Below are 23275 nucleotides of genomic sequence, written 5' to 3' on the forward strand. Positions count from 1 at the left end.
GTGTTGGTTCAAGCTCGGATGACTCGACCACTTTTGCTTCGGGTCGTTTATTCTCAAGTGAACAGTGGAAAGCGATTACGGGATTGATGGGTAATGCAAAAATTTCCGATAATCGGTTGAGTGGTAAGTTTGATGATACCTCTTGGATTATTGACACAGGAGCTACTCATCACGTGACCGGAGAAAAACATTGGCTTTTTGATACAAAGAGCTTTGAATGTCCGGTTGGATTGCCTAATGGAGAGACGGTGTCGGCATCTCTTATTGGCTCTGTTTGTTTATCGGACAAGATTACTCTCACCAGAGTACTCTATGTTCCTAATTTGAGTTGTAACTTGATTTCTGTTTCGCAACTCAATGATGATCTTAATTGTACAGTCCAATTTAACTCTTATATTTGTGCTATATAGGACCAAACAAAGGAGCTGATAAGAACGAGAACTAGGAGGGACGGATTGTTTTACTTTAGCAAAACGAACTTGGTGCATCATGTGAGCGTTGCAAATTCAGAGTTGGAGTTGTGGCATCGTTGTATGGGTCATCCTTCCGAGAAAGTAGTTAATTTACTTCCCACAGTTAGTAATAAAGCTTGTTTAGATAAAGGATGTGAAGTATGTATGCGTGCTAAGCATCCTAGAGATAATTTTTCTTTGAGTGATGATAAAGCATCTAGAATTTTTGAGAAAATTCATTGTGATTTGTGGGGCCCGTATAGACATGTTTCCTCATGCTGAGCTCGTTATTTTTGACAATAGTTGATGATTATTCTAGAGTCGTTTGGATTTATTTATTGAATGATAAAACAGAGGTTTTTCGTATGTTTTTGATGTTTGTTGCTATGGTGGAAAGACAATTTTCTCAAACCATCAAAATTGTGCAAAGTGATAATGGCACTGAGTTTAACTGTTTGCGTGATTTTTTTGATACTACGGGTATTATTTTCCAAACTTCTTGTGTGGGCACTCCGCAACAAAACGGGAGGGTTGAGAGAAAACATAAGTATATTCTGTATGTTGGGAGAGCTTTGAGATTTCAAGCCAAATTACCTATTTATTTTTGGGGTGAGTGTGTCCTTGCCGCGGCTCATCTAATTTAATTAACCGTACCCCCACTCCCTTACTACAAAATAAAACCCCATTCGAAATCCTATTTGTTAAGCCACCTATGTTTGATGCCATTCGTACTTTTGGGTGTTTATGTTTTGCACATAATCAGAAAACTAATGGGGATAAGTTTGCAAGTAGAAGTCGGAAGTGTGTTTTTGTGGGCTATCCTTTTGGGAAGAAAGGGTGGCGTTTGTATGATCTTGAATCTAAGGCTTTTTTTTGTGTCTCGGGATGTTAAGTTCATTGAAAATGTATTTCCGTTTGCTACTCTGGACGATGTGAATATAGAGCCTCAAAACTTTGATTCGGGTTATGAGGTTCATGGTGATTTTATTGAGTTTGAGGATTCTAATGATGATATGGTGGCATATGGGCATAATGGTGAGGTTGACAGAGGCACGGGCTTAGACCCGCAGGTGAAACCCGCGGGCGCGGGGGTGCAGGATGCCTAGCAGCACCATGATTCTGCCTCACCGCAGGTGGAAGCTGCGGGCGCGGGGTTGCAGGCTGCCCAGCAGCACAATGATTCTGCCTCCCCGTAGGTGGAAGCTGCGGGCGCGGGGTCGCAGGCTGCCCAGGGCGCGGGTTCGGATGCCACGGGCGCGGGATACACAGCTCAGCCCGCGTCTAATTCTGCTGCTAGCTTTCGATGCGACAACAACAGTGATGAAGGGGCAGCAGTTCCACAACCCTTGGGGCACGGTTTTCGAGAAAAAATATCGAATGTCCGACATCGAAATTATGTGACTCACTCCGTTTTTGCTAACAATCCGGCTTCCTCCACTCCGTTCTCCAACACTCCGTTCTCCAACACTCCTTCAGGTACTCCTTATCCTCTAGCACATTATATAAATTGTGACAAGTTTTCTGTGAATTATTGTAAGTTTCTGGCAGCTATTGTTGGTGGTCATGATCCGAAATCCTTTAAAGAGGCCATGAAGCATGAAGGTTGGAGGAAATCTATGCAAGAGGAAATAAGGGCTTTGGAATATAACAGTACATGAACCTTAGTGCATCTTCCTCCCAGTAAATGTGCACTATGGAGTCAATGGGTATTTAAGACAAAATATTTGTCTAATGGTGATATTGAACGACTTAAATCTCGTTTAGTTGTTTTTGGTAATCATCAACAGGAAGGCATAGATTATGGTGAAATGTTCGCTCCAGTTGCAAAGATGACAACGATTCGGGCTTTTCTTGCAATTGCAGCTTCAAAAAATTGGAACTTCATCAGATGGATGTGCATATTGCTTTCTTGCATGGTGATCTTAATGAGGAGGTATACATGAGATTACCTCCCGGGTTTGAAAATGATCCTACATTAGTGTGTCGATTGGACAAGTCCTTGTATGGGTTGAAGCAAGCACCGAGGTGTTGGTTTGCAAAGCTAACTCAGGCTTTGAAAGGGTATGGCTTCATTCAATCTTACTCTGATTATTCTCTTTTCACGTATACTAAAGGCAAAATTCAAATTAATGTCTTAGTATATGTTGATGATCTTATAATTTCTGGTAATCATTCCGCTGCACTGGTTGGTTTCAAGGCTTATCTCAGTGATTGTTTCAAGATGAAGGACCTAGGTATTTTGAAATATTTTTTGGGCATAGAGGTTGCTCGTAGTGCTTCAGGTTTATTTTTATGCCAACGTAAATATACGTTGGATATTATTTCTGAGGCAGGTTTGTTAGGGGCAAAGCCGAGTGGTTTTCCCATGGAGCAAAACCACAAGCTGGGTCGTGCTACAGGTGCGCTTCTAGGGGATCCGGAAGCATATCGTAGGTTGGTTGGTCTTTTGATTTACCTAGGGGTAACTAGACCCGATCTAGCATACTCCGTTCATATTTTGTCTCAGTTTATGAAGGAGCCGCGCATTGAGCATTGGGAAGCAGTTCTCCGTGTTGTTCGTTATTTGAAAGGCACCCTGGGTCAGGGTATCTTGTTGAGTGCTACTAGTGATCTCACTTTGGAGGGTTGGTGTGATTCGGATTGGGCGGCTTGTCCACTGACTCGTCGCTCTGTCACAGGTTGGTTGGTGTTTTTGGGTCATTCGCCCATCTCATGGAAGACTAAAAAGCAACCAACTGTGGCGACATCTTCTTGTGATGCCGAGTACAGGTCTATGTATGCTGCTACTTGTGAGCTAAAGTGGCTTAAGGAGTTGTTGCTAAGTTTGGGTATGCATCATCCTAAGGCAATCAAAATGTTTTGTGACAGTCAATCTGCTTTGCACATAGCGAAGAATCCAGTCTTTCATGAAAGGACCAAACATATCGAAGTCGATTGTCACTTTGTTCGAGATGCAATTATAAACGGTTTGATTTCTCCTTCGTATGTTCCTACGACTACTCAATTGGCCGACATTTTCACGAAGGCTCTTGGGAAGTCACAATTTGACAATATTTTGTCCAAGTTGGGCACTTATGATCCTAGTGCTCCAACTTGAGGGGGGGTATTGAGGATATATTTTGGGTAGATATATTTGTTTCTATCTTTTATATTGTTTCCTTATTTCTAGTAACCTAATTAAGGTAACACTAGGAATAAGAGTTGTATATATATATTTTGCCCCAATTAATGAAGGTTAAGCCGTAAGTTTATACAGTTCTACAAGATAGGTGCTCGTAGTTATTTTGATAGCGTCTCATGACTCTTATCTCACTTTGTTTTAGGCTAAAAAAGTAATATTCGTATTAAGAAGACGTATTTAGAACGAAAACTAAGCTAAGTTCATGTGGGTTTGGAAAAAAAAAATAGGCTTAGGCTAAGTCGATGTCCTTCTCAATAATTAAGACATACTAGTATAAGCCAAATCGATTTGTTATTGATTAAACTATACATTTGTTACTCTTTTATTTTCTCTGTATTTTCTTTTAATTCTATTAACTTCATAAAGTAGCCTAATTAAATATAGAGAATTTTTAGTAGGATTACACTTTGATATATATAATTTTAGACAATTCAACTAAATTAAAAAAATAACAGGAAAATGTTTGAAGATTTAAAATTATAAAAAAAAATAAAATTGGATAACTTATTAAAAAGTAATCAATGTGGAAAAAAAAAACTAATAGTGAGTTTGGTAGGGACAACTATAAGTCTATAACAAACCAGCTAGGAAAACTAATAAGTTGATATAAATGATTTATTATGGGCCTGTTCTAATAGACTGAAATCAGCTGAACTGAACTATATATATTTTTTTTTTTGAAAACAAAACTACAATACTTTTATTTCTTTTCTCTAACATTTATTACTCTATAATAAGCTAATCTCACTATTTTTTTTTCTTAAATCTTCAACTACCTCACTTATTTTTTTTTAAAAAAAATTAGTTAAATTGTCTAAAAATATGCATCACTGAAAGTGTAACATTACTCAAAAAAATCACAAATGAACGTGTAAATGAAGTTAATAGAATACAAAAAATATGGAGTAAACGAAAGTGTAATATTTGAATAATTTAATCAATAACAAATCGATTTGACTTATATGTCTTAATTATTGAGTAGGACCTGGGTTTAGTTTTCCTTCTCAACACGTTACACGTCTTCTTATTACGAGTATTATATTATTTTTTTTTGCCTAAAACAAAGTGAGATGAGACGTTATCAATTAGATTAATAACTGCAAGCACCTATCTACCTATGCATATATGATAATAGTATTTTGGAGACGACGCGACTAAATACATATGAGTACGATTTCTTAAATCCCAAGCAAAAAAAAACATTGTTCGTTGTTTTATAAACTTATTGTATAATTAGTTATTCAACAATTTTTTTTGTGTGGCTAGTCAATAGTCATACTATGTGATAGGGGTTACTTGTTAGGGTTCGTATTCAGGGGTTACTTATATAGGGGTTATTTGTATGAGTTATTTATTCAAACAAAACTTACTCAGAGGTTATTTATTAAATGGAAACTTACTCAGAGGTTACTCAGTTAGGGTTAAACTTCTTTATTTGTTTTTCTTTATTTTCTTTTGTTTTAATCTTAAATCTTTTTCCCTTTGGTATTTCATTGGTTAAGATGCAAGTGATGACATTGGGGTTTTTCCCAGCCATCTATATTTGACTGTATGAGCAATCTTTTGCCTATTACAATGGATATGAACTTCTATTGTTTTTCAAATTTAGATATTATCAATTGATCTCCTACATATCCAACACGTTATAATATCATAAAAATTAAATCTAAGACAAAAATATACGTAGTATTAATGCATTTGTATTAATGAATGAATGAATGAATAACTATTCCAGTTGAAGGAAAATTCTAAACTCTTACCCATCATTTTCTACGAAAGGAATGGGAAAAGTCATAGAAATGGACCATTACATTTTCCTCAAACAAAAAAAAAAAGGACCATTACATACGCACGGTCTATAATCTATAGATGACTATATCTTACAAAGAAAAACCTCAAGGAATGAACGACCATGGACTCGAAAATTTTCGCGTTCATGAAGCCGAAGCTTCACCCCCTCGTATTATTATTTTCACTCTACTTGTGTATAATATTCTTGGTTGAAGAACAAACCTCCGTTGTAGGTGATGATGGTGTAACTACAAAAATTGGTGCAATACTCGACTTGGATTCTCGTATGGGTAAAGAACAGAGAATAGCCATTGAAATCGCGGTTGAAAATGCTAAGATTTCTGTTCATTTCATAGATCACAACCAAAGGCCGCTTCAAACTGCTTTTGAAGGTTGGTTGCTTCATTCCTGATCTTATAGCCTTTGTTTCGTAACCATGAAAATTGCCTTATGTGTTGCTTCCTGATCCCCAGATGTAAGGAGGGAAGGGGAGGGAATTGGAGGGATCCATTTTTCTTTCACTTTTGATGAATCAAATCCCTTCATTAGATAGATTTGAAAGGAAAATGGAAGGTCTCCTTGTCCCTCCCCCCACCTTCCTTTCCCTTCCCTCTTTTTCCTTTCCCTTTACTATTATTATCCAAACATAGTGTAAGTGTTATGAATTAGCACATGTTAAAAAAGAAGAATTAAGGATAATTTTGGAGGAATCTAGGCCAAGCACACACATATCCATCACAACTCTAACCAACACTAAAGAACGTAATTGTTTTTAGTTTTGTGAGGGATAAAGAGTAATAATTATGTCATAATTTGTTTAAGTAAAAAGGGATAATTTGTAGTGTTGAGGAGTGGGGACAAATTTTCTTTTCAAATTTAGGATTGGAAAGTGAAGTTATTTTAATATATAAATGGATGATATGATTGATAAAAATTAGATATAAGGATGAAATTTTACAATTATGTTGTGCTAAAGACATACCCAAAATTAATTTAGACTAGCTATAGTATTAAAGAATTTTTAACTTATACATTTTCTATACTAGTCCAACTACAATTTATTGATAGGATGTATGAATTTTAGATTAATATAATACTCTGTAATATTAGTCCAACTACAATTTATTGATAGGATGTATGAATTTTAGATTAATACTCTATAATATGTATGTATAAATTTTAGTTTAATATGATGAGAGTTGTTATAGTATATGATTAGATTCTTGTCTAGTTATCTTATGGAGTATAAATCTTTATTGGTTATAAAATATGTAACAATGCCAATATAATTTTGTCTCATTGCATGTTTTTGACCTTTCTTCATCTATCTACTTCATGCTCAAAGGACCGTTATGTCTTACTATGAAAAATTATATGTGTCCTTAATTATGTTCATGAAAGTGGCCCCGACCCTTATATTACCCTTTAAATTAAGTAACTTCAGTAGATGATGCTATTCACCGACTTGTCAATTTTCTTGTGTCTATTTGTGCTAATTATGGAACAAAAAGTGTTACTTATATTCATGATTTTAACACAAAATATGTCCATTTTAAAAAAGTGAAAAACATGAAAAAGTAGAAGGAAGAATTGGCCTAAGGTGGACAGAAAATAAATGAAAGATTTTATGTAATAATAATTATCTAAACAATTTGATTTTTAGCTATTTATAAATTGATGGAACATGTTTTATTTATAAGAGAGTAATATGGAGTAATATAAATGACATTGTGAAATAAAATAATTTTTAAAAAGTATTGAGTCTAATGACCTTTTGTTTTTCATTTTTTATTTTTCTAATTTATTTAAAAAATAAATAATCTTTTTTAACTTGTTGATTATATACCCTATACACTATTTACTTATTTTTCACACCCGACATAACCAACAACAATAGTAGGCATATATAGAATAACTTTTGTGATGTATGACTATCATTCAAAATTTCAATCTTGATAAGTTATATGTGATATGTGATATACATAATGCATATGTTATTAACATTAGAAAACTCTTGCAGCTGAAGCACTAATCAAGGAGAAGAAAGTGGAAGTTATAATAGTAGGCATAGAAGATTGGCAAACTACAACACTAGTAGCAAAAATTGGAAGTCTAGCTCAAGTACCAGTTCTCTCACTTGCTGCATCACCTCCTATCACCTCACCATTCGCGTCACGCCAATGGCCATTCCTAGTCCAAATGTCTCATAACGCGATTCAACAAGTCCAAACCATAGCATCCATCATTCAGAGCTACCTTTGGCGTAGGGTCATTGTTGTGTATGAAGACGACGTTTCCACGAGTTGTGGTAATTGTGGCAAAATCTCTCTTCTCACTACATCCCTCCAAAACATCGGATCTCAAATCGAACACCACCTTGTTCTTCCACCACTTGGATCAACTACCAATCCTAGAGGTACTATAAGCGAAGAATTATTGAAGTTTGCCAATGGAAGATATTATTCAAGGGTTTTCATTGTTCTTAGAGTATCACTTCCTTATGTTAGCCTTTTGTTTGAGGAAGCAAAAGGGAATGGACTAATGAGGGATGACTCGGCTTGGATACTTTCGGAAGATATTACTAATTTTCTTCCCTCTTTGGACTACCCTACCATGTTAAATATGGAAGGTGCTATAGGAATTATGGCCAAGTTTGATAACTCTACAAAGGGTTTTGAAGTATTTGATGCAAAATTTGGGTTCAAATTTCTTCAAGCATATGAAAAAGAACGATATTATGAACCAAGTTTTCAAGCTCTAATTGCATATGATGCTATCACAACCATTATCAAGGCTAAGCAAAGCCTTAGTAACAACATTGGTGATCATATTGTTACATCTAAGAGCTTCCTCCAAGAAATTTTACAAAGTAATTTTACAGGTAATATTTTATTCTTGATTCTCTTTTGAAACTCCCTTAATTTATCTTAAATGTTCTTTCGTCTGCTCACTTTACTCATCTTTTTCAAACTTTTTCAAATGATTAATTTGTTATGACATTTTCTTTAAATTGTACGATTCCTTATGATGAATATATTAGCTGACTCCAAATCATTTTGGGATTAAGGCTTCGTAATTGTTGTGTTGTAGATACATACTTTTTCCTTGCTTGTTCTTATTATATTTACACTATACATTTACATGTATCTATACCTTATGTCTTAGCCTTTGTATATTTTTCTTACATGTTACATGCCTTATCGACAGGGTTAAGTGGTAAAGTTATCTTCGACCAAAAGCATCATGATCTAGGAGTGAGTACTAGCACTAGACTAGTGAACATTGCTAGTTCAAATTACAGAGAAGTATTGGATTTTAGTAGTGATGATATTGAAGATGAGGATACCGCGAAAACACTAGCAAATGTAATAAAATGGCCAGGGAACTTGACCGGTGCCATTCCAAAGGGATGGGCGATGCCAACAAACGCAAAACCAATTAGAATTGGAGTTCCAATTTCTCATAATTACAATAACTACATCAATTATACAGGGAGTAGAGCTCTTGATGGCGATTTTTGTTTAACAAGACACGTTCCGAATTCAGTCCATAATAAAGATTTCAAAGGCTATAGTGTTCATCTTTTCAAAGAGGTTCTACAACACTTGGATTATAGACTGCCTTATGTGTTCATTCCTTACAATGGCTCATTTGATAATCTTATTGGACTTGTGCATAACAAGGTAACTTATTTTTTTCTCCAATTGGAAAAAATTGTAGTAAAATGTAAGTCAATTTTTTTCATAAAACGTTTTTTTTTTGTTTTTACAGTGTTTTGATGCTGCAATTGGTGATATAACAATATTAGGAAGGCGAATGGAGCTTGTAGATTTCACTCTTCCATATAAAGAATCAGGATTATCCATTATTCGGCCTGCATCCAAATCTTACAATTCTCACGGTCCATGGATATTTTTGAAGCCCTTCACAACAAAAATGTGGATTGTAACGTTCTTCATATTCGTGTACAATATGATTATCATATGGGCTTTGGAGCATGGAAGTAACTCGGAGTTCAGAGGAACATGGAGAAATCAGCTCGGTGCAACAGCTTGGTTTACCATCAATTCTCTCTACTTTGCTCTAAGTAAGTGTACCAAACTCTCCTCCCCCTCCTTCTTTAGTTGCTCAGGCTCGATGTTCTTATTTCTTCTATTTTAATCTTATACATACTCCTTAGTATTTTCTTTCCTCTTTCCCATCTCATTACTACCGAAATTTTTCCCTTTATTCGTTCAATTCTATTGATAAGGATAGAGTGTAAAAACCAATATTGAGTTTCAAACATCAGCTTAAGTTAGCAAAAGTTTAAGCCCAGGGTTGTTTTTTTTTTTTTTTTTAATTATTATTTTTGGTACGTAATAAAGGCCAGAAATGGTTTTTATATACTCTACCAATTTGAGTTGTTGTGGGCTGAAGTCTGCTCTGCTATGTCAGCAGCTCAAAAGAACATGACCTAACTCATGTATTGAAAATTACGGTGTATATGACCAGTTACTTATAGCAATTATGTGTTGGTATATTAGCGGAGACAATTTCCTCCAAACTAGCAAGAGTGGTGGTGATAATGTGGTTTTTCATGATAATGATATTAACCTCAAGTTATATTGCCAATCTCACTTCCATGATCACCAACGATCGACTCAATCGAACATCAATCGACGTTGAGATGCTTCAAAGAACCAATGCTAAAGTTGGTTATGATAAATCATCATTTGTAAACACATTTTTGGAAGATCTTCTTAAGTTTAATTCTACAAACATAATTCCCATGGAACCAAAGTTTGAGGATAGTCACATGGAATTGAAAGCAAGAAATATTTCAGCAGCATGCCTAGAGTACCCTTATGCACAGCTCTTTGTCACAAAGTATTGCAATAAATACATCATGACTAATCCAATCCACAGATTTGGCGGCTTCGGATTTGTAAGTTTCTTTGCAATTTACTTTCTTACATACATGAATTACTTCAATATATTATTACACATGAGAATTTGTCTTGTCAATTAATAGAGGTGCTATTTCGGGTATCCGGATTGGATTCAGCAACGTCAAATCGGGTCTAATTTTAAATTTAAGTCATACTAAATTATTGTGTTAAAAAAAGTTATATATCTATGAGTAATATATTTCAGGTAGGTTTTGAATCGAGTCGGTCAAATAAAATTTTGATACCTCTATGTCAAGCAAGTTTATGGTGTACATACAATGATATTTAATCATGTCAAGTCAGTTAAAAATTCAAATTTATTCTGTATGTGAATCGAAGTAACTAATCATTTTGTATACTAATATACAATAAGCCTATCGCATGGAAGTTTTTACAAATGCCTAATTTGATGAAAAATTATCTAGCAATGCTTTGATGTGTAGTTTATTAGAGATTCACCTTGTAACATTGAGATCACAAGGTTTGATCGTATTTGACGATACTTGGGTGTGAAAATATTATGCCTTTCTACCTTACATTCATGTTTCTAGCCTATAAATACTTGGCCAACCTAAGCTAATAGAAAGAAGAGCACCTTTAGAGAGGTTTAACCCTACTAGGGGCACTCACTTTAGGGGACGGGATGCCCTTAGTCAATCTCCACTAATTCCAAAAGTGAGTACCTTGCTTACCCGGGCCAGATTTGCCTGTGAGAGATTTAGGCTCATTAAGGCCTTTTTTTACCAATATAAAAATAATCCTTGAAAACTTCATTTTAGTGCTCAAGTATGTTAGACTCTATGGATGGATTTTTTTTTTTTTTTTTTATTTTATATATGGATTAACTTAAAGAATACTCCTTGTGATATTTTTTAAATTATATATGTTCTAGGATGTATGACAGTTTATTCTGAAAATCCCAAAAGTGTATCAAAGGAAGAATATCAACCAGTCAATCCATGGCATATATGATTGAGCTCGCTCTTCTAAGAACGCTACTTACAAATATGAAGTTTCTTACATTTTGCTAATTAAAATTGCAGGTTTTTCCCAAGGGTTCTCCAATTACAGATGATGTTTCTAAGGCTATACTAAAGCTAACAGAGCTTGATCGTCTCAAACATTTGGAGAAAAGGTACTTAAATATAAATAGGGATTGCACCAGTAATGCCGAAGACTCTAACAACAGTAATAATGGACAACAAAGCAGTTTAAGCTTAGAAAGCTTTCAAGTTCTCTTCTACGTTTCAGGAGCAGCAACTAGTATTTGTTTATTAGCATCTTTTATTCCCTTGTCCAGAAAATTCTGTAAAAAGCTGGCAACTCGAGTAATAGGTCCTAGTAATAATTAATTTAAGTTTGATAAAGGATTTTTTTGGCAATTACCACTAACAGTTGGTGTTTTAGTTTTTATGACCTACAATTTTATTTTTCATGTTTTACCACCTACTATTTTTGAAAATTAATAATTTCCCACCAGATTGCCCAAAGCCTCCTACACCACGTCATTGTGGGCCCCATCGACGGATAGTTTTTCAATTTTATTCCTTTATCTGACCTTGTTCTTCGATTTTTGGATTTCAAATCCAAATTATGCAAACAACCACTAAATTAAGTACCTAATTTACAAAATTGGGGCTAACTATAAGATGGTGTTTATCATTTAGGGTTTAAAAATGAAATTAGTAATTTATTATTATTTAATGATTGATTTATGAAATTGGGACTAGTTTGCGTCAATTTCACGTATTATATAAGTCTTCAATAGTATTGAAATTGATATTAATGCTCATAAATTATTATTACTTATTGATATGAAAAATTAGGGTTCGTACGTATTTTAGGGATATTTAAACTCAAACGTTTTTCTAAATTATGATTTACAATCCTAAATTGAGCATATATATTATTTCTATATAGAGTTAATCAATGTAAATAATGCTTAATTTAGAAAATTATCTCAGTTTAAAAAATTCCCTAAATTTGGGATAAACCCTAAATGATGAACAACAAATTATAATTGACACATAATAGTGACTTAACTATGTTCGAGTGAGCTTAAATTATGTTAAATTGACTACTAAATGCTTTTCCCTTATCTAAATTAATTTTTTCACCTATTACCCCTTAGTTTTTTTTGTTTATTTACTACATACCTCCTGAAATTTTTTAAACTCACAATATACCCTTGAGTTGTCACAAAAGTTCACCATTTACCCCTAATGACAACAAGATGAATGAAATTTAGTTAATTATGCATTGAAACCACCTTAGATCTCTTCGCGCATCCCTAAAACTACTCATCTCCTTTCTTTAACCCCCGAAACCACTTCAACTCTCCATACTTGTATCCGTATGATTGATATTGAGGATGAGAAAAGGAAATTTAAATGGGGTGGGAAAAAGAAATGTGGGTGGTTTTAGGGGTAAGGGAATGTATTTATGGTGGTTTCAAGTTATAATTAACCCTAATAACCGATGAATTATTAGTCATCAAGGGTTTATGGTGTATGTTTGTGAGAGCTCAGAGGTATATGATGAATTAAAAAAAAAAACGTTTAGGGGTATATGGTGAATAAACAAAAAGAAACTCAAGGGTATATGGTGAAAAGACCATTAAATTTATACAGAAAAAAAAAAATCATTGAACATGAGAATCAAGAAAGAAGAAGGCATGATGATGTCATGTATGAGAGTTCGTTTGGGAAATCTGGTGGGATAAAAAAAAACCCGTAGATGGTTATAACTAAAACAACAATAGTAGATGGTTATTTCCCAAAAAATCCTTTGATAAATTGTAATGTTTTTATTATCTTTTTGAAAGTTGCGAAAATAATAATAATAATAATAATAATAATAATAATAATAATAATAATGGCTATGGTTTCATTCCCTTCTCGTCTTTTTCACTTAGGGAATTAGAGAAGGAAATTGTTGTGTTGCTGAATCGAAGTCAAAGGTTCTTCACACACAAGACATTGGCCCGTGCTTCAGTTAATATCTTCACTAGGGTAGGCTTTGCAATAGCTAGAGGAGTGGGGCCCATATTGTATTTCGGATTCCCACTAATTTATTTGAAATTTCTCTCCCGTTTTAGGGGACTAGGGCAGGGTAGGATTCCACGTCAATTTTCCGGCGTTTTGGGCAGATTTTCCGACGCGATCAGGTACTCGGTGGTTGTGCATTCAAGTCAGGCGGTTTTGAGGTGTTTTGGTGCAGTTTCCGGGTGGAATTCATGTGGTTTCAGGGTTATTTGGTGCAATCTTCTCGAGCCTATTTAAGGCGTTTTATCGACGGTTTTCAGACCTTTTTGCGATTGTTTTCCGGTGACGGTCTGTCAGGTCCTTTTGGCTTCGCTTTTTGGGGTTGTGTGCGTGACTGTTTTCATGCGTGTATCGGGCTGTTTTCAAGCGGTTAACTAATAGTTTTTTTTGCGAACATTTCTGGTCGAATTTTCAAGCAGTTTTTTGGTCAGTTTTCTGCCACACTAGTGGAAAAAAGGCCATCTGTAACGGGCAAAAAGGGCCCATCCGTAACGGGCAGCGTCCGTTACGTATGCAGCCGTTACGGATGGGCATTGTTATTCGTAATGGGCACCGTCCGTTACAAATAATAACTTATTCGTAACGGGCACTTGAAGTGCCTGTTACGAATAACAGGGTTATTTGTAACGGGCTTTGTATCTGCCTGATACGAATAATGTGTGCCCAATTTTTAAAAAAAAATCCAGCACATTCATGCTGGATTTCTTATAGCTTTGCTTGCACAATCATTTTATGAATTAACTAATGAGAGAAATTATGTTTAATGCATGGTACAGTAGAAAATCTCATATACAATCATCAATGTTCAATTATCACCTAATAATTAAAATAAAAAAAGTATTTTACAGTAGAAAACCAAGCTAATAATTATCACCTAATAATTAAAATAATCAACTAGCTCAACAATACAACACTACTTCGATTAATTTACAGTAGAAAACTAAGCTGCGAGGAGGAGCACGGGATATGGTGGGGCAGCAGGGATGGAAGTCGAGTGGTAAACTCTAGATGAACCCAAAACATTCCTCAAATAAACCCTAAAAAGAAACAGATCCATAAATAAAAAGCAACCCAAATTGTATCAATTTGAATCAAGTAATTCAATGAAAAAAACGGATGTTTAACAAACTATATACCTTCTAACTGCAGAGCGACTCCAAGAAGCTTGTAACGAAGAGACCCACACTGAGCAATAGCGCAAAGACCCCCCTATTGTTGTTAACCTTTTGGAAAATTAAGCCTCTTCAGCATAATCAAGCTAAGCTCCCAAACCCTTCTTACCTTCAATTCTAGCATAATTATGCAAGTTCAGTACTAAAGTCGGCTGTCTATCAATCAATGCTTGACGCTTAGCTACATATATATAGTAGCTATCTTATTCATTCCACAAACTGGAAAACTCATTCCTCAAACAATAATAGCCTTCAAAATTCAATATAATACTTCTATACAGCAGTTTAAAGTCAGTAAAATCCACAATAATCAAATTTCATTTTATAAGCACATTTTGTAGGGTCTCAAGTATAAATCAAGTTTTATATTTATCCAACTCATGTCGCACATTAGCAAGAAACTATAAATCTATAATATAGTACTAATCAACGCTTAGCTATATAAAAACCATTAAATTTCATAGCTTTGTAATTTCATTCATAAATTATTCAATGAAAAAAAACAAGGTAATGATTGATTTCAGTCATGGTTAATCAGATACAGAAAACAGAACTAGTGGTAATCACTAAACAGTAACATTAGTGTTCATAGACATTTAAGCATTCAATTGCAAGCATTCAGAACTTGAATTTTAACAAACTAACCTCAAGATATCGTTTCCTAGCTTCATCAACCCCATATAGTCAAGCTTCACAAAGGAAACACCAAATTGACTCCTCTGTATCATCTGGGTTCTGAGCTACATTCAACCTGAATTGCTCTGTGCCTTCTTCAAACCTATCAATAAAGCATTTAATTTCTCTCAAAATTAAAAGACAGAAACATGTAATTTTTGCAAACACCAAATGTTCAAAATTGCCACATTTTATGTCTTAAAGTTAAGTGTTTGTAAGAGGATTGCATCAACTATACTTCATACACATTATACAACAAGCACAAAAGGCCAAAAGCCTACATTCGTTATAAACTTATAAGTTATAAATACAGTAAAAAATAGAGCAAAAGCAAATCTCAATGGTAATAAGAGATTTAAATTATTTTCCACTAAATTAATTATGAATCATTTACATCTTCCACCATTATTCCGAGTTGCTCCAACTTTGATCTCAAATTCCATGGCTTCCTTGGCAACCAAATTCTAGCCTTTTGATTCCTGCAATTTGAGATCAAGAATACAAATAGTTAAAAAAGAATTGTAATATTCAGTAGAGAAGCCATAATAAAATTGGGATTGAGATTAAAGAACGAGTATAATCTATATACCCTAATAATTACTACTTATATCACCAACCAAATTCTTCTTATGAAATCCCTTTGACAAAAATAACTTGCATCAATTAAATAAATAGTATAACAGCTAAAGTGTGAACCCTAATATCCTTGTAGATAATTACTAAGGCACGAGAAGGAAAAAAAAAAACACGGACACACACACCATGCTTCACACACACATACCACACACACACCATGCTTCAGCAATATGCTTCTTGCAGGCAATGTAAATATTGTAATTGTAGACTGATTAACCTCCAGTCCATAATGCTTAACAAAGAATGATACTTGCATAACAAATGCAGATTATATTAATTATCTTTACAAGAATTTCTTAATAACTTACATTTTACAATTAGATTTTGAGTCTACTTATTAAGATTACCCAAGAAATATATCAGATTATATTGAGAAATGCTTTTCTAGTGTCTAAAATTTTGTTGATGATTTTGTATCTTGTAAATTTCAGTAAAGCCACCTGCAATATACAATATTCAACATAGAAGTGACAAGCTTCAAGAATTAATTTTGTATCCCAATGTTAACATGTGAAAAGGATATCAAAATTCACACTTTATTTTGATAAGAAATCTTCTTCTTTCCCACCATCCCACCAATTATTTACAAAAATCTCATAAAATAAATCCACTCACCAACTAAATTCGTGAGCTCTATTAACATGCACTAAAAAGGTTGTCTGTTTTAAGAGAAAAGTAATTGTATCATGAAATCAAAACACCACAAAATACAAGGATATATCCCTTATTTAATCTTATAGCCTGGGAATTTAAAGAAGTTTAGTGATAAATTGAACCCTGATCGACCATCAATAATCAATTATTTTTACCCAATTTACTCACAAATCATCCCAATAATCTATAAATTCAATGAATCACGCATCAAATTAAAAAAATCTAAATAAAATTACAAGTATAAAATCGAGGACAAACATCAACAACGGAAAAATAAAATAAATTTTAATAAAACATTAACCTTTTCAAATGAACATCAGTAATTCGAAAGCTAAGAAACACAGATCTATATAATTTCAAGAAATACTGACATTTAAATGTTGTCAAATTTTAGTAATTCGCAGTGCTGCATGTAATTGAGAAAGCCACAATTTTTTTGGAGAAAAATTGAATTAAAATCGAAAATAAAAAAAAATCCTTGGTTAGAAGACCATGAAATTGTAAATTTGAGCAAAACAAAAACTCAAAAAACATGAAAATAATGAAATAATTTAAACAGAAAAGAAGAAAAAAGCATTAACCTTCCAGAACATCGATCATTTCGAGAGGGGGAAACGATGAAAGGTGATGGGTTTGTATCAACTCCTTGCGCCGTTGCTAGGACCAACCAACTCGATCTTGAATTGAGGAAGAAGAGAAGAGGATGATAGAGGGACAAAGGCGAAAAGAGGTGGAGATCGAAGAGAGAGAGGAAGAACAGAAGAGGAGGAGAGAGAGTGTGTGTGTGCGGCTGCAAAATAATACGGAGTAGTTTAAAACCCTAGCTGCTTGATTTAGGTGTAGCGGACTTTGTATTTGTCCGTTACAAATATCCACGATTCGTAACGGACATTTCTTTGTCCGTTACAATTATAAAATATTCGTAACGGGCATTTATTTGTCCGTTACAAATGAGTTTTTTCCGTAACGGACATATATTTTGCCAGTTACAAACACTTTTTGTAACGAATTTTATTATGCCCGTTACAAATGAGCCGTTACAAATGAAGTTTTTTCCACTAGTGCTAGTTCAGTTTCTCGTGGTTCAGCAGCGTAATTTTGGGCAGCTATGAGGGTGCTTTTTTTGGTTGTTTCTGGGTTGTTTTGGTCAATTTTCAGGCGGCTTTCAGTTACGTTTTTGGGTGGCTTTAAGGTGCGATTCTTCTTTGTTTTCAAGCGTGAATTTGTTCTGTTTTTGGGTGCTTTTTTGGTGCAGTTTCAGGCTTTTTTTGGTCAGTTGGTGTAGTTTTCAGGCGGTGGTTTTGGTGTAGTTTTGGGGTGATTTTTGGTGTTGTTTTTGGTGCAATTTGGGTGTGTTTTTGGTGCTGGTTTTTTTGAGCAGTTTCAGTGTGGTTTTGGTGCAGTTTTGAGGTGATTTTTGGTGCTGTTTTTGGTGTAGTTTGGGTGTGTTTGTGGTACTTTTTTTGGTGTAGTGTTGGTGTGATCTTCTCGTGGCAAGTTGAGGTGGGTGTTATGCCTCCTATTGTTCCGTTCCATTGCCCATTTGTTGGTCTTAATGGGTGATGTGTTGGTCGGGGTAATGGGCTCACAAAGACCTCTTTGCTTACTCATCTCTGGGATCGCCATTGGTGTGCAAATGCGCGAGATTTGACTCGACACTCTCTTTCTTCTAATTTGGCTATATTCTTGGAGGTGGAGTCAACCTTTCGTCATATGGGCATTTGGATTTTTGGGGAGTGTTTCAAGACACATACTCTTCGTACGAAGTGTCGACATGGTCCTGATGATTTTGTGGCCCCTCTTGATTCTGGGGATGGTGTTGTGAATTTTGTTCTTTATGGTTTTCCAAGACCGTAGGGTCCTTCGGTGGCATCTGATCTTGTTCCGGGTGTGCCTCGTGAGCCTCATTTTGCTTTTGAAGTTGCTCTTCTTGATAGTCTCCTATCTAAGAGGTTTCGTTCGGTGAAATTTATTCCTTCTAAGTGTCGATTGGGTTTTTCTCAGGTTCTCCAAGGGGCCCTTGATAAGGTGATTTGCCAGCCTGATGACATCTCTTGTTGGGTTCAATTGCTTGTGTTGCCTCTCTGTGTCCTTAAAACCATTTCTTCGAGGGTAATCGAGAGTGTTCTTCGGGTGTTAGGCGTCAGCGGCAGGAAGAGAGTATCACTTCTGCTATTCGTTCTTAGTGTGAGCCTGGTGGTTCTGTGCAACTTGAGCGCGACACGTTGGCTGATGTGTCTCCGCCTTTATTGGATGTTAATGAGGACGTTGATTTGTCTGAGCGTAATATTAAGTAGTGTAAGAGAAAGATTTCTGACGGACATTACACTGTTGCGGTTAGGGTTCTTTTGTCTTCTGGTCTTGCTCCTTACAACGATGCTACTCTTGCAGATTTGCAAGCTAAGCACCCTTCCTTTCCGGCTCCTTTCTTACCGTATATTCCAATTGATAAGCACGTTATTGCTACTCATGCTGTTGTTTTGGATCAGATTAGGGGTTTTCCGCGAGGTACGTCATGCGATAGAGACGGCTTGCGTGCTCAACACCTTATGGATTGTTTGAGTGGTGCTGCAGTTGCTAGTTCAGATGAGTTGGTGGCCTCTATTACGCAGGTGGTTAATCTTTTTATCGCTGGAAAATGTCCTTCTGAATCGGGTGAATATATTGTTAGTGCTCCTCTTACGCCTCTTGTTAAGCATGGTGGTGGTAATTGGCCTATTGCGGTGGGTACCGTTTGGAGGCGTCTGGTTTCAAAGGTTGGGGATCCTTTAATTGGTCTGTGTCTGGGAAGCTATCTAGGAGGTCTTCAGTTTGGTGTCGGGGTGCCGGCGGGAGGTGAGACTATTCTTCATGTTGTTAATTGTTTAGTTGAGGCTCGTGGTAGTGATTTTGGCCTTTTTATGTTGCTGGTGGATTTCCTGAATGCTTTTAATTTGGTAAACCGTTCGGCTTTGTTGCATGAGGTTCGTCTCCGTTGTCCAGCTCTTTCGCGATGGGTTGAATTTTGTTACTCTACTCCAGCCAGGCTATTTTACGGGGAGCATACCTTATGGTCATGTTAGGGGGTGCAGCAGGGTGATCCTCTAGGTCCTTTGCTTTTTGCTTTGGTTCTTCATCCATTGGTGTGCCAAAGTAGGGATTCTTCTGATTTATGTTTGCAGACTTGGTATTTAGATGACGACACTATTATTGGTAGGAAAGGTTTTGGAGTTAATTTTTGCGGAGGGACCTTGTCTCGTACTCCATGTCAACATTAAGAAAACAGAAGTTTTTTGGCCCTCGGAGGACCCTCATAGCCGTCTTGTGGGTGTCTTTCCTCCTGATATTGGTTGTCCTGTCCATGACGTTAAGTTACTGGGTGGTCCTATCACTGATGATTCCTGTTTATGTGGTGAGCTTGTTACGTAGAGAGTGTCGAAGACCATTGTGCTAATGGATGCTGTTGCTAAGCTTGATGATCCCCAATGCGAGTTGTTGCTTCTTCGTGCATGTACTGGGGTTTCAAAATTGTACTTTGCTACGCGCACTTGTCCTCTTTGTCTTTTTGTAACAGCACAAATTTCATTTGATGTTGCCCTTTGGGCTTCTTTGGAGCGCATTGTTACTGCTTTGGGGCCTGGTTTTGGTGATTGGCAATGGCGGCTTGCCACCTTACCTTTTTCTTATGGTGGTTTGGGTGTCTATTCAGCGGGTGATGTTCGACACTATGCTTTCCTTGCGTCGCGTCTGCAGTCTTCTGGTCTTTAGGCTACGCTTCTTCGCAATTCTGGTATTAATGGTCCGGGACCGACCTTCGATGGTGTTCTTAGTCTTTTTAACAGGACTGTGGAGACTGACTTTATGAGTAACCCTATTGAGATCGCTGCCCCCAGACTCATGAAAAAATTGGCAGATATATATTTCACAAAGGTCATTGCATCTGTAGATTCCACTTTCTCCTTATTTGCGCGTCAGGTTGCCTTATGGAAGTCCCAACAGGGGGATCACTCTTCGGCCTGGTTGCGGACGGTCTCGATATCGGGTTTGGGTCAGACTATGAATGGTGAGACTTACCGTAGCGTTCTTTGCTACAGGTTGGGTGTTCCTTTGTTCTTCATTTCAACACCTTGTTCTGCTTGCTCGAGGGTTTTTGATGGGGATATATATGGATCATGCAGTGCCTGTGCTGGGATGGTGGGTATTAAACATTGGCACAACGTTGTTCGTGTCACCCTTTTTGATATTTGTTTTCAGTTTGGGATTTCTGCTCGAAAGGAGGTTAACGTTGGGTTGACTGGAGGGAACGACAGAGCTCTTCGACCAGCGGATGTGTTGCATTATTCCTGGGATAGAGGCCTTGATGTATGTGTTGATTTGACGGGGTCTTCACCTTTGACACAATCGGGGTTGTCTGACTTCGTTCCTGGTCGTGTTGTGTCTACGGCGGCTCAGCTGAAGCGAGACAAGTATGGGGCACGTTGCAGGGCTATTGGCTATGGTTTTCTTCCTTTCTCCTTTTCTTCTTTGTGGGAATTAGAGAAGGATGTTGTTGCATTGCTGAAGCAGGTTCAAGCGTTCGCTAAGACTCAGGATATTGGTGCTCGTGCAACTGCTCACATATTTAGCAGGATCAGGTTCACTATAGCTAGAGGGGTGGAGGCCCAGATTGTATCTCGGCTCCCCACCAATTTCTTGTAAATTGATTGACTTTGTAAGTTTTTTGAAATAATAATAATAATAATATCCCTCCGTGTTTTTTTAAGTGTTACACTTCCCATTTTCGGTCGTGTTTTTTTAAGTGTTACACTTTCTTTTTTTGGCAAAAAGCTACATTAAAGTATTATATCTCTCTCCTCCCATGGTCCCCACCCAAACCCGCTATTACTTTTTTTTTATTATATCTTTCCTCTCACATTCATTACTTTTCAATAAACTATTAACCCCACTATCTTTCTTTTACAATTTTTTAATACTCCAACTACCCCACTTACCTCTTATTTTATACTCTCTCCGTTTTTAAATACTTGCTCCATTTCTCAATGCGCAGAGTTTTAGGAGAAAATGGATAAAGTAATAAAATATGGAGGTAGTGGGGTTGGTGGAAGAATAAAAAATATAAAGGGCAAAAGTAGTGGAGAGAATTGGAGGAAAGAGAATATATGTTGGGTCCACTAAATGAGAGAAATTAATTAAATATTGTAAAAGCTTTCCAAATAAGGAAATGGAGCAAGTATTTAAAAACGGAGGGAGTATAAGTCAATTAAATTGCCTAAAACTATGTGCCGGTCAAACTATAACACTTAAAAAAACACGGAGGGAGTAATAATGATAATAATAATAAATTTTAATGTTGCAATTTAAATTTATATTAAAATTATAAATTAAACGGATGCGGAGGAAAAATTAAAGACAAAATTTCTATTAAAATTAGGTTTGTATTTTATTTTATTTTATTTTTTTTTTTTTTTGTTGTTGTTGTTGTTGTGAATTTTGCCAACAACTATTTTTAAAACATCTAAGCATCCAATCTACTTGGCTCTAAACTGAATTGTGATATCATGTGGAGCCCACTAACTACCTTCTTACCCTATTTCCCTCCTTTTCTTTCTTTCTCTCTCAATTTCTCATTCTCCTATATTGTACTCCTCTCAATAATGGGGAAAAACTTCAAATTAAATTACATAATTATGTTAATTATTATGAGAATGAGAAATCGACTGAGAAAAAAAGAAATGGAGGTCGGGAAAAAGGTAGGAGGTAGTTAGTGGACTCCACATGACATCATACTTGAGTTGAGAGCCAAGTAGGTGGAAAGTTTTGAGGTTTTAAAGAGTAATAGGTGGTAATTGCTAAAATAGCAACAATTGCTAGGTGGTAATCGTCTAAATTTCCTTAAAATTAATCTGTACTACATAGCAACATATTAAATGATTGGAAAAATAAACTTTAATAATACCAACTATTTGGTAAATTACTTTTAATAATCCCAACTAAGATTTATTATTTAATACTCCTAACTATTGGGGATGTTTGCTAGGGGTGTTCAAAAATACCCGATCCGAGTGACTCGACCCGATGACTCGCTGACCCGGCTCATTTTAACCGGGTATTTTTCTAATTTTTTCAACTTAACGGGCCGAGTATCCGACCCGATAAATTTGCCAGAAATTGGGCCAGGACATGGGCCATCTCATTCATTTGGCGGGTTCCCGCTGACCCGAAAACGTATATTTCATACTTTTATTTTTTATTTTTGGGCTGTAACAACTGAGGTGTGTCAGTGCGTGACATATATAGTCACTTTTAGCCTTGTAGGGTTTTGTTTTTTAAAATACACATGTTTACCTTTCCCTTCTCCAAGAAGTCGCCCAACCCTTAGGGGGTGTTTGGCAAGTGGGAATTGAGGATGGGATTGAAAATTTTAAATACCAATTGAAAAAATAAGTCTTGTTTGTTTGGTGGGAATGGGAATAAAAAGGGGATTGAGAATGGGATTATTTATGGGTGAATTCCCACCATTTTATTACCTAGGGAGGGTAGGTAATAAATGGATGGGAATGAGAATATGGGGAAAAAGACATTTTTGCCATTAATGAAAAAAATTAAATAATAATCTTAGTAAGGGTTTTTTTTTTGTAAAATTGTTATTTATTCCCTATATATTCCCACCCACTATTCAAACAAGGTATTGACATATTTTCATGTATTTCTATCAATTAATTCCCAATCTCATTCCCACCTTTTAATGCCCAAACTCCCA

At 35.8% G+C, this 23275-nt stretch overlaps 1 protein-coding gene and 1 long non-coding RNA gene across 3 annotated transcripts; one reads left to right on the forward strand and one right to left on the reverse strand.

The window, feature by feature from the left end:
- Window positions 1-5333: 5333 nt before the first annotated feature.
- On the forward strand, window positions 5334-11854 carry LOC110690819 (glutamate receptor 2.8-like). 2 transcript variants are annotated; one of them, XM_021867704.1, is made up of 6 exons: window positions 5337-5816; window positions 7445-8305; window positions 8632-9107; window positions 9196-9511; window positions 9951-10351; window positions 11399-11854. In XM_021867704.1, exons 1-6 carry the CDS (start codon window positions 5546-5548, stop codon window positions 11705-11707), a joined length of 2634 nt encoding a protein of 877 aa, XP_021723396.1. In that variant the 5' UTR covers window positions 5337-5545; the 3' UTR covers window positions 11708-11854. The 2 variants fall into 2 exon arrangements, with proteins under 2 accessions (XP_021723403.1, XP_021723396.1); XM_021867711.1 differs by lacking the exon at window positions 9951-10351 and having other exon boundaries at window positions 5334-5816; window positions 11399-11574.
- Window positions 11855-14121: 2267 nt separating this feature from the next.
- Window positions 14122-17325, reverse strand: LOC110690837. Its single transcript, XR_002505170.1, has 5 exons — window positions 17118-17325; window positions 15641-15725; window positions 15217-15349; window positions 14536-14688; window positions 14122-14436 (listed from the first exon to the last, which is right to left on the reverse strand). It is a non-coding gene; the product is annotated as an uncharacterized LOC110690837 (long non-coding RNA).
- Window positions 17326-23275: the final 5950 nt, after the last annotated feature.

Source organism: Chenopodium quinoa, unplaced genomic scaffold (genome assembly GCF_001683475.1).
Source record: "Chenopodium quinoa cultivar QQ74 unplaced genomic scaffold, ASM168347v1, whole genome shotgun sequence".
NCBI classification, from domain to species: domain Eukaryota; kingdom Viridiplantae; phylum Streptophyta; class Magnoliopsida; order Caryophyllales; family Amaranthaceae; genus Chenopodium; species Chenopodium quinoa.

What these genes read in the sequence shown, in the direction of transcription:
- LOC110690819 (XM_021867704.1), top strand. Translation starts at nt 5,546, where the DNA reads ATGGACTCGAAAATTTTCGCGTTCATGAAGCCGAAGCTTCACCCCCTC. An exon ending in GCTTCAAACTGCTTTTGAAG is followed by an intron (nt 5,817 to 7,444) that starts GTTGGTTGCTTC and finishes AAACTCTTGCAG; the next exon opens with CTGAAGCACTAATCAAGGAG. An exon ending in TTCTCTCTACTTTGCTCTAA is followed by an intron (nt 9,512 to 9,950) that starts GTAAGTGTACCA and finishes TTGGTATATTAG; the next exon opens with CGGAGACAATTTCCTCCAAA.